This window comes from Bidens hawaiensis, unplaced genomic scaffold (assembly GCF_021521415.1).
Source record: "Bidens hawaiensis isolate Kalapana, Puna unplaced genomic scaffold, B.hawaiensis_p1.1 tig00035911_1, whole genome shotgun sequence".
In the NCBI taxonomy this organism is placed as follows: domain Eukaryota; kingdom Viridiplantae; phylum Streptophyta; class Magnoliopsida; order Asterales; family Asteraceae; genus Bidens; species Bidens hawaiensis.
The window spans coordinates 56,350-69,868 of record NW_027496251.1 but is presented as its reverse complement, the minus strand read 5'-3'; the positions used below and the strand labels follow the sequence as shown (position 1 = coordinate 69,868).

Genomic DNA, 13,519 nt, shown 5'->3' with positions numbered 1-13,519 from the left:
AAAATCCATAAATTTAAAATTTTACAAATCCATAATTAAATCTTTCCTTAATACACTGGTCATCCTTTCCTAATATCCTTAATTTCCTATTGAATTTGACTAATTTAATCACCAATAATATAATATTTTAACAGAATTAACATATTTTATATCGTTATATCTATATATTATATATATTCTCCGTAATCTCTATTTAAATACGTAAATAATTAATTAAATTATTTATTATATATTATATATAAAAATAACACGGGTGGTGTATGAAATCAACCAAAAATATAACAAAGGTGGTGAATGAAATAAAACAAAAATAATAAAATTTTCAAATTTTTTTTTTAATATTTCGAATTCAAACCATAGATACGATTTTAAAATATTCAATTAAATAGAATATTTTGTCTTCTTATTTAATCAATATAAATTTACACTTTTAGCTAAATGTAATATCAATTAAAATTAAAAGGAAAGAAGAAAGATAATAATTTAAGAGCATTAATGAATCTTAATTTATATTATTATTGATTTATTTTATTCACTTAAAAATTAGAGAAGACCTTGATATAAATGGAAACTATGAGAATCAACCAATAGGAAAGGGGTATATGGACTTAAAGCCTATTGCTTTAATAGTATAATTAGATTAGGTACTTCGATAGTTGGACTAAAGCTATAGGTTTAATTTTAAATGAGCCAAGAAGAGGATGATAGTTGTAAAAATAGTAAATATAACTTAAAATCTAAAAATTAGTATTTTAAATAGATAAAATATTAAAAAAACCATCAAAATGTGAGAAACTAGGGAACCATTTTTTTTACATGTAAAAAAAAATAAAAAAAACTCTTTTTTACATCTAAAAAACACATTTTTATGTAATTTTTTTGAGAGTTTTTGCATATAAACACATATATGAGTTGTTTTCATAAAAATATATTTTTCTTTAAAAAAATAGCTAAAAAAGGTTAAAAAATTATATTTTTTACAAAATTAATTTTTTTATTAAAATGTATTTTACATGTATTTATAAGAAAAAAAATCAAAAAAGTTTATACTAAAACTATTTTTTACTTGTGAAAATGAGCTTTATATTATTTTTTTACCTGTAAAATGCATAGTTTCCTAGTCTCTCACTTTTTTTAAATTCCCCACTGAACCCTCAAATATATATTTATTAACCCCCCCCCCCCCCACACACACACACACCACACACAACCTCTTGGCCCCAGGGATGGCAACAAGTAAGTTTACGTAATCCTAAACCCATACCCGTATAGCTTCTGTTGGGTATCGGACAAACCTATAAATCTCATATTTGTCCCAAACCCATGAAAAATTTTAAATGTTATCTCAAACCCGTCCCATAACCTAATGGGACGGTTATTACCCGTTCCAAGTGTTTCGGATTTTCCCATCATGCTCAGGTTTCATTGCATCCCTACTTGATTGCCCGTGGAATCATACCTTCACCGTGGGATAATCGATAGATTTTTCCCTCAATTATTGTTATGTGATTCATAGAGGTTGAGTTACATGGGTTAAGTGTGCATATACGTAGTTATGGTTGAGCTATACAATCTAAAGAAGTCATGTTCGAGTTAGATATTGCCTACCTATCAACGTGAAAACGAGCTTGACGAGAATTACTATCTCAAGTATGTGGAGCTTGTTTGATTCGTTTTTTCTTTAATTAAGTAAATGAAAGTAACTACCACATCTACTATTGTATATGTGATTGTTGAGGCTAACCGCACAAAATAACAACAAATTTTATGGCATATTTTAGTGGGTGGGTTAGCTTTATATTTAGTAATGGTCATATGAATGGGAAGTTGAAAATATAGGAAGCCTACCCTATTATATCCATGTTATATAAATATATCTTGTGGGCTCCACTTTCCTAAACCAAACCTTTTGAAGGTGTTGTTGGGTGGGTGTAGTTGTGGACTTGTGGGTGGTTGTGAAGGAGAAGGAACACTTGTAGGCTGTTAGTTTGATCTCAACCATGTATCAACTATCAAGTGCATACATAAGTTCTATGTTCCTTGAATTTGTTTACCTAAATAAACATTACATACTTGGTTGGTTACCCTTAAAAGGAAATGTTTTACAATGATCATATAACCAACTTAATGACTTTCAAATTTTGGTGACGAAATGAGAAATCGAATTGAAGTTGGTTATAAAAAATAATATCTTATTATATGAAAATTTTTCTTTGTTAGAAACAAATTAGTATTGTTAAAAGTTTTATTACGCACCTACCATTAATTATAATTAAAAATCTTATACATACATTGTTGGTGTAAATTTATTTTGTAATTAAAGGTATGATAATAACACTATAATACATACCCGTCGGGTTTCTATTGGGTAATTACCCGTTAGGTATCGAGCGAACCTACATTTTTATTTCCAGATTCAATGACAGAAACTATAATTTAAAACTGCTTATGAGTTCGTTCACTAGATAAAACATTTTAAACAAATTAACTTTTTTGTATTAAACTATTTGTATAAAAAAAGACATAAACCTTTTGGCTTTACAACTAAAAGGGTGGTTTAATAATAAAAAAAACAGATGGAACATAATTAATGTGTTAGCTATAATAATGGAAAGGATAGAAACAACCATACGTGAGGAAATTAACTGTGAAATTCACGTTTTTATTTAAAAAACGTGAAGAGGTTCACCCAACCCAAAACCAGCCTATCCATATCCCCCACACTCCTTTCTATTTACTTCATTATCTCTAAAATTACAATTCTACCCTTACCAGTTTAGCATATTATACCTTCCAAAATTAAATTAGACATAATGAGTATGAAGGTAGAAACAACCATACTCAAACTTGTTATTATAGAAATTGAATAGTTGAATAAGTTGATTGAGAATAAATTTAGGATGCAGCAAGTTGTTTATGTTTATAAACAGTCGAAACTATTGAGAAAATGATTGTCTCAGTTGTATCAACTTTCTACAAATTGTAAAGATTAATGTGTAAAATAAAATGCTAAAAGAAATGTATTGTTAATAAGTTGTCATTAAGTAAATAAATAATTTAGTAAATTGTAAATATTAAAAAATGTTTTTCGGACAATATTAAGTTAGAACGTAGTAAGTTATAAACATTTAAACACATTTCGTTTCACCTGGTCTAAAAAACTTGTTTGCTAACAAGAAAATAACTCAATCAATGACGATTATTTTATGTAATCCCTTAAAAATCGGCCGATTCTTTTAAGTGCAACTCATGAGATTGTGACCAAACTGACATAATAAATGCTTTTTTGATCTAACTGATCAAACAATCTTTGCCCGAGATTGACGGTGCTATTTAGCTTCAACCAACCGCATAGTTCAAAGATTTTGTGTGCTAAAGAAGGCGCACATCTAGTTCATTTATGTCTGTCCATCAACTTATAATCGAACCGGCATAATAGACATTTTTCGGTTTGACATATCGGAGTTCAACCCTGTCAAATTTAATTGACCCTTCTACTTGGTGAAGGACCATTAGATTACCAACTTTTGGTTTAAAGTGGTAGATAACAAAAAGAAAAAAAAATACATGAGGACAACTATGGAAAGTTGTTTAAAACTTGAATACAAAAAATAATAATTTCCGGAGAAAATAAAGGAACAGTGTGTGTCTGTGTATAAACAACAACCTTCTCTCCTCAAATTCTCACACTCATATATAAAGGGTGGCAACTATAAGTAGTTACATTGCAGGTCTAGAGTTGGAAATCCACATTCCCTCTAACTTCTCTTCTCCCAAATTCGCCATCTCCGATCGCATAAACACATCGATCATGGCTGAACAAGCGCATCAATTCGTCGAGTTTCGTGACTCGGGATTGCCATGGCTTCCTACTTGCATTCTCAATAATGATATCGAAGCATGTCGAGATTCCGGACAAGACGAGTATCGCTTATTTTCAAAGGTATTAGTTTACACACGCTTTCGGATTTGAATTATGTTTGATTTTAATGTAACTGAATGATTATTTGAATTATTGTCATATATGCATAATAATACTTAGTTAAAAATATAAAACTGAAAAGCAGTTATTACATTGAATTATTTGAGTTCGTATAGATAGATTTTAGGCGATCGAATATTAGTACGATTTAAATAAATCGCGCTAATGTATGATAACTGTAACAATAACAGCGACGAAGCGTTATCAATGGCGAATTGGAAGCATGTGGAGAAGACGATCTTCGTTTTAATTATACGGTAAGCACACTTTCAGTTTTTTTTTAATGTTTTCAAAACCAGACCAGACATCAAACCAGACGCCTGACGCCTTACTGGTAGTGGGATATTTGTACGATTGGCGCTTATATGCTATTAATATTAACAGGAGAGGAATTATAACTATAAGCACAGACATCAACCTCCGCCGGGCCTGAAGTCGCGGGCACAACCTCCTCTTCTGGCGTCACCACCACCGGTAATTATTTTTGTACACGATATTAATTTGTAACACACATGCACAAAGCATGGAGAGAGAAAATTAGAATCCTGCTGATTTAGAGATTCATATAAATTCTAATTGGGTGATTAGAATAAGTGATGATAATAATCTAGCATTTATTGTGAGAATTCGATCAAATATAGCAGTCATGATGTCAACTCTTGTATAAAATAGTCAACTTGTTAACTGACGAGATTTATACATCCAACCTACAAATTTGTTAGGAAATTAATAACAAAAAAAACGTATTCATATGATTTTTAACTCTAGTTTATGCAAATTGTTTTAGTAAGTAAGGAATCTGATATAAATAATAATCAGCACTATAAAAAAATTATTTATATAAGTTGAAAGATTCTGAATCCCTCCAATTATGTTATGGCACCATATACAATGTGAAAGATTCCAGATTCCGGAATCTTCTTGACCAGTTACTACATAGAAGTTGGCATCAAATTTTGAATGTATACTTGTAGTCATATGTGTGTACAATGTCTATACTATTATACATACATTTTATTTATAATTGTGAGTTAATGGGCCCACATCTCCGTTTGTGAGCGCCCATGCCAAAGCGTAGTCCTTGTCACAAATAGCCGACTGGTGTTTTTGGCAATGGACTAGGGGTGGTCTTAGTTATTTTAAAAGAATCGCGTATCAGTTTGTTTGTTGTGTAAAGAAAGTTGATTTAGACCGTTTACATATGAACTCGAATTTTGATGTAAATGTTGAATTGTTTTATTTTCTGTTGCTAGCATTGGAAGAATTATTCAAAACCGGATCAAAAGACCAAATATTCTACAAATTGGGCAGCTGGAGGACCTGGTATGCAAGCTATGTTTCTAGTTTCTGGCCAAAGATCTTGCGGTACAGGAGTTTTTCTTCCTCGTACAGCAGGAACCAAAGCTGAAAAACCTAGAAAACCAGGTAAATTCTTGTCTCGATATGTCATAATTATTACTTTAGCACCATATCAAACTAAGCTTTTAGTTTGCTAGAAATTATAAACTAATAACTTTTATGTCACAAAGTAGTCTCGTTTACTTGTAAGGAGCTCAATTTCGATTATGTTTTATTTAAAGACTTTTGTAATGAACACATCCTATACCTTTTATACATTAAGTATAAACTTTTAGTATATTTATATTTTTTAATCATTATATCCAAATTAATTACTTAAATAATTTAAACAGGCTGTTAAAACAATAATATACAACAATTTTTTTTTGCCCCAACCAGAGTCAGTATTGTATGTATTAAATGACGCGTTTTAAACTGAACATATCTTTGATGGTTATTTTCAGCAATTGCTCCCATTCTCCTTCCGTCTCGTGTTGTAAAAGCTTTAAACCTCAACGTACACGAATTAGGCTTGCAAATCAAGCCTCAAGGTACACATATATTGGTTTTATTTGAATCTTATATATCTAATGTTAACCTTTTGTAAATAATCTCCATTCATTACCATACCATTAACGTCGCATGTTTTTTCTGGTTATTTCAGAGCATAACAATAATGTGAAGGGATTAGAATGCGATCAGATTAGACCTAAGAAGAACAGGGATGTGTCGAGCCAAACATGTGTCATCTCTCAAAACCGAAGTTCTTCACCTGAAATATTTCTCCCGAAAGAGTGGACTTACTAAATAAAACAAGATTGTATTTAATTAATATTCTCGATTAAGTGATCATCATTCATTAATCATGTATCTGAATCAAATAAAGATCAGTCCCACTGTTAGTTGAATATTTTCTCATAAATTTGGTATCGAATAAATGTTATCATCTTATTCTTGTTAATATTCTATTGCATGTGTATTCGAACGTTGGGATCCATCTAATGCTTTCAATTCAAGGGGAAAGCCTAACAAGTTAGTAGGTTTTTAAAACAATTTCTGAAAAAAAGGAATATGATAAAGTGGCAATTTACTATTAAGCAGTAGTAACTAATTAGTTTAAGTGGTAAAAATGATTAGTACTAAGTACCAACACAGAGTAGTGGTAACTTTCTGATGAAGTTTCTATTGAGGTTTCTACTGGTAAACGAATTCTTTTGTTCTGTTTAACATATGAATTTTTAGTTAAGACGTACATTTATTTATGGCGTTTCGTATATTTCGTTTGTCTAGTACATTAAACATGTTAGGCCCGTTTTGGGTTTGATTTGGTCGAATTGGGATTGCGGGATTGTTTGGGCCTTTGGCCAACAAACAACTTGTAGATTGAGATAATCTCCGTGATTATAGGAGATGTTAGTTGGTCACAAATAACCGTTTGGGACGGTTATCACAAAACCGTCACCTCCCATCCAACGCAACACTTCATTATCTGTTTAGGGCTTGTGACATTACGATTGTACATACTGATTATTGTGGAACAAGAAGTTTGTTTATCAAGTTACTATCACATTCATAGTTTTATCTTGTTCTTTATTTTACTTGTTGTGATTGATCATTATGGTGTCCAGGAAGAATCCGTTGTACCGGATACAATTAGATCAGATGGCCTATAGACTTTACTGTAATAAAATAATTACAGGAGCAAAACTAGCTACTAATTGAGGGAAGTGCATAACAACAGTTGACCCGATAATAAATGTACAAGAATATGTTACAAAATATATTTTACTAATACGCACACCGCAAACGCGTTTAAAACGTCTGAACTGACGAGAGGCCAATGGTGAAGATATGTTTGCAATACACTCACGCGTTTGGATTATTATTATTTTTTTGTGGTTTTTTAACTTAAACTTGAGAAAACATTGTAAATAAAAAGTACTCATTCTATCTTTGCAAGTAAGCTTGCGAGTTAATTCTTAATAACATTTTTAGAGTATACTTTAAGTTAAGTTTACATTATCTTTTTACCCCTGGAATAGTTAGCCTGATAAATATATACTATTCAACATTCAAGGAAGGTATTTCTAATTCACTGATTTTCTTTTTCCTATAATCCCAATTTTCTCAAAAATGATCTTGTTTAGGTTCTTCATAAGATATTAAAAGTCACATGGCAATACGCATACTCTTCATCATATAAATGCTGTTGGATCCACCAACAACCTTTGTTTTCATTCTTAAAACAACAATACATACATATATTTTACAATTGAACTAAAAGTAATTATACATATGAACATAATACAACATTTGTACTTCAAAATTTCACAAACATGACTCATAAATTGTCTAGCTAGTTACAACTTTAATATAACACAAGCCTAGTCAACCATTATGATTTGGCTTTTGTGAAGTGACTGCACCGTAATTTTCCATGCTAAAAAGCTCTTCATAATGTTTCTTCAATGACGACCGACGTCTACAATTTTGCATTGCAAATTCCCATCCACCGTATTCACCTTTTAGGATCTGTAAAGCCTATATATATAGGACGCGGTTAACCATGTTTAAATTGTTCGTTAAAAAGTATATTAGTCAAGCTTCATTGATTATCAAAATATTAAAGAATGTAAACATGCCTGGTTCATATCTGGGCGTCTAATGGACGATTGTTGTATGCATAAAGAAGCAGCCAAAACCGTTAAATGCAATTGTCGCGTGTTACAATGGTCAACGATCGCAGGATTAACGAGCTCTCTAACATTATTCTTTCTCAGCAATGGTTTTGCCTGTTTTAAGTAAACCAAATGTTCGTTTAAAATAAATATTTTGAACCATGTCAAAAGTTTAGTTGAACAGAAAACGGGTCAAACTGTTTGAACATGCCAAACGGGCCTAATTGAACTACTTTAGGTTTCGGTCATGCCAAATGGGTCAAATGTTTCAAGTCCCCCAACGTTTACATATTTTGACCCATTATTCAACCCACCCGGCCTACCTCATATTGCAGGTTTATGCGGTCTTAAAAGAATAAACAAGCAATACCCATAAAACAAGACTTTGTTGGGAATAATCCAGAGCTCTACGACCGCTACTAAGCTCCAACAAAAGTACACCAAAAGCAAAAACATCGGTCTTTTCATCAACGATCCCGTGCATCAAGTACTCTGGAGCTAGATATCTATAAAAAAATGGTAAAATTATGGTATCTAATAATCACAATACTTATAATATACCACCAGGCAAACTTTAAAGCCGGCAATGAAACCTACTAACCCGAATGTGCCTTCGAATCTTGAAACTGTATGATGTGTCCAATGCTCTGGCAGCCATTTTGCTAGCCCGAAATCGCAAATCTGAAATGAAAACAGTTACTATTTGTGTCCAATGCTTAAAAAAGAACACATTTAAACTCTATATTTTTCTACTTTAGACATAAAGTTTTTTTTATTTCATTTTAGGAATGTAACAATAGCCGGTCTGTCATATAAAAATAACTAACAGCAAATTTAATACTTTCCGAGACTTGAACTCGTCCATTAGTTAAAATAATAGTTTATTTTGTTTTTACAAATTTTCTCAATTTATTATGAGAAATCTGCAATTTGTCTCCCTGGAAAATAACGTCGCGAGATGGAATAACCACTGAAAAAGAATTTGCGAACTTTGACTCCCTGTGTTTCTCCGGCGAGTTCTTCTGACTCCCACCGTCAGTTGACTGTTGGTATTTTAGTAATAATACCAACATATTAAGGGTATTTTAGTAATCTTCTTTTAATAAATAATAATAATAATAATAATAGCAGCAACATCATAAGCTTCATCATCATCACCAGATCTCATCTTCATCATCATCAACTTTCATCTTCATCATCATCAACCTCAAATCCTCAAACCCACCACCAACTCTTAATCTCATCATCTTTATCATCAGTTTCATAACAATTAATCAAATCCTCAAACCCTAGATTTCAAGACTCAAACCCTCAAATCTCTCAAATCCCACTACCAATCACTTCAATAATTCAACCACCGCACCTATAAATCATTTCGATCAAAAACCCTAACCTCCGGCACCACGCCACCGCCACGGCAGCCACCGTCGCCATGGATTCCGCCCATCTCGTTTTTCCGACCACCGCGACGCCGAAATTCTTTGGGTTTTGTGGTGGGTTATGGGTTGTTTCGGCCACTGAATTCTCGTTTTTCCGGTGACCGCACCACCGCAACGCCAAAATCATTCAGCCATCTCGTTTCGCGTCTTTACATAACATTGTGGAGTCTTTATGGGTTGTTTGTGGTGGGTTATTGTTATTGTTATGGTTTGTTGACATATGTCGGTTTTGTTGGGTTGGGTTTTTGGCCGGCCGACGAGTCGCCGGAGAGAAAACCATGTCTTCGGTTTTTTTTGGGTCTTTGTCTTCGTCGCTTGGGGTTTTGTCATTGTGAGGGTTGAATTGAAGATTGGTGGGATTAATTTGATAGATCATGAATGGTGAAGGATTTGGTCGGTTGTTTACACCAAGAACACACACTAGGTTAGATGACGAAGATGAAGATATAAGGGTAAATGAGTGTCATTTCGCAATTTTTAATAGGTCACAGGAAGGTCAACTGACGGTGGGAGTCAGAAGAACCCGCTGGAAAACACAGGGAGTCAAAGTTCGCAAATATTTTTTCAGTGGTTATTCCATCTCGCGACGTTATTTTCCAGGGAGACAAATTGCAGATTTCTCTTATTTTTTATAATTTGATTATTTAAGTTGTAATGATTGGTTACCAAAATACAAATCCACACTGGTATTTGAACTAAGGGGCAAAAAAATGGGCTAGAAAAGGGTCCAACTGTAATGGGTCGGATGCTGACTTTTCGATCCAACTTCCCTCACCGAAAGTCTCAATTTTGACCTTAGACAATTTTCCAAAAACTGTCATTTACTGATTATGTCCTTTTAATAGTTTTAATTTTTTTTTATTTTTTATTTTTTGTGTTTCTGTTCTAAGTCAAAAACACACCAATAAAAGAAAATAAATTAACATAGGGCTTTGCTTACTTGAGGTTCAAAATCCTTTGTAAGCAATATATTTGCAGCCTTAATATCTCTATGAATGATTCTCCTTTGGCATCCATCATGTAAATAAAGCAAACCTTCACCTGTCCCTAAAGCAACTTTATACCTAATGTCCCAATCTAACTTCTCCTTCAAAGCTGTCACAAAATTGTATAATTCAAATTTAAGCTTTAACCCTTTACTCCCTTACACTTTAATTTCAAGAAACAATAATTAACGGCCCGGTCTGGGCCCACAATTATAATAATTTAGAAGTTATAATTATTACTAACCATGAAGCCATGAAGCTAAACTACCATTGGGAGACAACTCAAGAACAAGATGTAACCCCCCATCAACACCATAACCGATTAATTTGGCTGTGTTCGGATGGTTCACATGAGCCATAATGCCTAGCTCGGATAGAAAGCTCGCGGTTCGTTCATCGATCGAGCCTTGTGTGAGTTGTTTCACAGCAACAAGTTGGCCATTTTTTAAAACTCCTTTGTACACCTCAGCATAACCTCCTTTTCCAATCATATTTTCTATTTAAATAAATTGGTCTTGTGATTATTGATATTTAGTAGTTAGAATCAGATAATCAGTTGTAATAATAAACCTTCGAACCTGCCGTGCAACCCTTAAGTTGTAATAATAAAACATGGTATTTGGCAAATTCTTGTTATGTCAAGAACTATTAAATAAACTTAGGTGTGGCAATTCCTTATACAACCTAAAACACATACACAATAGGTCGTGTAAGGGTTTGTTTGTTTAACTAGTTTATTAAACGCGCAGTCTTCGGGTTGACATGTTAAACTCCTTTAACAAAAAGGGCCGTGTTCGGGTTAATTGGTTTAACTCGTTTAATTAAACGGTTTGTCTCCGGGTTGACCTGTTTAATTTGTTTAGTTAAACAGGTGGCGTTCAGGTTGATTTTGTAACACGTTTAATTAAACAGGTCGCACTTAGGTTGACTTTTTAACATGTTTAATTAAATGGGTCTTGTTAAGTTGACCTTTTAATCCGCTTATCCGTAAATAAATGGAGCATTCGGGTTTTAATTAAATGAAACGTAACCGGACCATGTCTGAGCTCACGAATTTAACCCGTGTAATTAAATAACCTGATCCATAAACCCGTTTAAACTAGATTAATAAAAGAAAATAAAAAAATATATATTTGAGAAGATCAACTCGTCCTTATTACAACCCACCAACCTGTTTAGAACTCGATTAAAATTAATTTACAAGCCACCTACCCGAAACCTCTTAACCGAACACAATTGCAATCCTAAATAAAACACACCCATATAGAAAATCTTGAAGATTGAGATGACTCAAGAATCTTACCATTTGAGAAGTTATTGGTGGCAGATTGCAACTGTGAGAATGTAAAGTTCTTCCAATGAGGCTTAAAATAACTCATATCCACCATTGGAGATGGTGGAATCACAGGAAACTGTTCTCTAAAACTGCTACTTAATCTTCTTGATAATTGCAAACCACTAGTAATAGGATGAAATGTTGGCAAACACTTCTTTGACTTGCTTTTAATCAAATGAACAAAATCCATCCATTTTGAAACCTTTGAATCCTTTTGATGATCTTGATCACTTCCAGATGTGCTTTCTTTTGAAGAAACTGTATCAGATTCCAAACCCCTTAAATAATCCTCAAGAACACATGTGGGAGAATAACTGTCAACCTTCATCTTCTCCATATCAATAAATCTGCAAAATTATAAATGGTGGCCAATCTTTTAGTGTTGGTTATTGTAAAATGATATGAAAGTGAACAAACCCATATCCTTAAATGAACAAAGACACATAATTTTTCATTCTTTATATAGAAGTGATGATCATGAAGAGATGGGTGTCAGTTTGTTGGATCAAGACATGACAAGACAACCTATGAACCTTAGACAAAAGTTTTGGGAGAAAAAAAGATGTTTTGGTGTGTCTTTAATTTGATTTCTATGCTTTTTAAATATAGTATTTTATTTCATAAAAGTTTGTGAACATTGTTATATAAGATATATGCTATGTTACAAATCCAATTTAAAGTATAAAATTGTATAAACATTTGTACTTGTTGTTTTAACTGTCATAGTGTCATACATAAAACAATTATATATCCAGCTATCAGCATAACCGTATCTCTTAATCTCTCCTACTGGTACCAGACAGAAGACAGAACTGACTAGAAGTGTTTGATACGATTTTTATACTATAGTCACGAGAAAATAACTATGACATGAATCACCTAACTATTCATTAACCAATTCTAAATTAATAATCATCTTGGAAATCCATGATCAAAACTGAGAGAGAAAAATATAATAAATTTCAAAATAAATGGCAAGAATTTGTAAAAATAAGGACATAAATGCATACTATACCAAGGAATAAAACTTGATTAGGAATCACATGAAAAGTAAAAGGGTTAATAAATTTCCAGAAAAGGTATTAAATTGGTGCAGTAATCGAGGGAAGGCATTTAAATGACATCAGGGAGACAAGGTAACACATGCACATGTACATCAGCACATGCTAGTAACTTGTTATTATGGGTATATGTAAAAAAGCATGATGCATATATATGTGTGCACATATAGATACATGAACATAAAGAGTGTAAAGTTGAATTTGAGGTTAAAGAATTAGTAAACATGAAGAGAGTTTGACCGACATACCATAAAGAAAAAGCTGAAGATTCTTTTGTGTTTGTGTTTGTGAAGATGTCCCAAAACAGAGGAGGAGGAAACCCCAGAATGAGAGACAAAAAGAAAAGACTGTTTAGAGAGAGAAAAGGGTGGAAATGAAGTAAGGTGGAAGAACAATCCTTGTTGCAAATTATGGTAGGTTTTATTGTATTTTCTAAAGTGAAAATTACTCGATTGGTGTATAGTGGTGTGATCATGTCACGTATAGCAAATTGATGTTCATAAGTCGTGAATTCGTGATTACGATAATGTAAAATTAAAGCGTGAAAAGATTTAGACCAATGTCTTGTTTAACACGGATCCTCTAAAGCGAGTTTCTTGTCTACTTTTAAATGAATGTGTAGTTTCACATGATACAATATCCGGAGTAGTGGTTGTTGTATTTTCGAAAATGACTTGCATGCCCAAGATAACACAGATT

General features: G+C 32.6%; 1 protein-coding gene and 2 long non-coding RNA genes across 5 annotated transcripts; 2 read left to right on the top strand and 1 right to left on the bottom strand.

Moving 5' to 3' along the window:
- The first annotated feature begins 3,668 nt into the window (after window positions 1-3,668).
- Window positions 3,669-4,407, top strand: LOC143587873 (uncharacterized). Its single transcript, XR_013144985.1, has 3 exons — window positions 3,669-3,943; window positions 4,174-4,239; window positions 4,367-4,407. It is a non-coding gene; the product is annotated as an uncharacterized LOC143587873 (long non-coding RNA).
- Window positions 4,408-4,942: 535 nt separating this feature from the next.
- LOC143587872 (uncharacterized) lies at window positions 4,943-6,249 on the top strand. The gene is made up of 3 exons (XR_013144984.1): window positions 4,943-5,407; window positions 5,785-5,871; window positions 5,985-6,249. It is a non-coding gene; the product is annotated as an uncharacterized LOC143587872 (long non-coding RNA).
- A 1,275-nt stretch (window positions 6,250-7,524) lies between these two features.
- LOC143587874 (receptor-like cytosolic serine/threonine-protein kinase RBK2) lies at window positions 7,525-13,147 on the bottom strand. Of its 3 annotated transcripts, none has more exons than XM_077069041.1 (7): window positions 11,727-12,185; window positions 10,668-10,919; window positions 10,378-10,532; window positions 8,600-8,679; window positions 8,369-8,504; window positions 7,963-8,112; window positions 7,525-7,861 (listed from the first exon to the last, which is right to left on the bottom strand). In XM_077069041.1, the coding sequence occupies exons 1-7, from the start codon at window positions 12,094-12,096 to the stop codon at window positions 7,709-7,711; spliced, it is 1,296 nt and encodes a 431-aa protein (XP_076925156.1). In that variant the 5' UTR covers window positions 12,097-12,185; the 3' UTR covers window positions 7,525-7,708. The 3 variants fall into 3 exon arrangements, with proteins under 3 accessions (XP_076925156.1, XP_076925154.1, XP_076925155.1); XM_077069039.1 differs by adding an exon at window positions 13,069-13,147 and having other exon boundaries at window positions 7,693-8,112; window positions 11,727-12,106; XM_077069040.1 differs by adding an exon at window positions 12,201-12,426 and having other exon boundaries at window positions 7,693-8,112; window positions 11,727-12,090.
- Window positions 13,148-13,519: the final 372 nt, after the last annotated feature.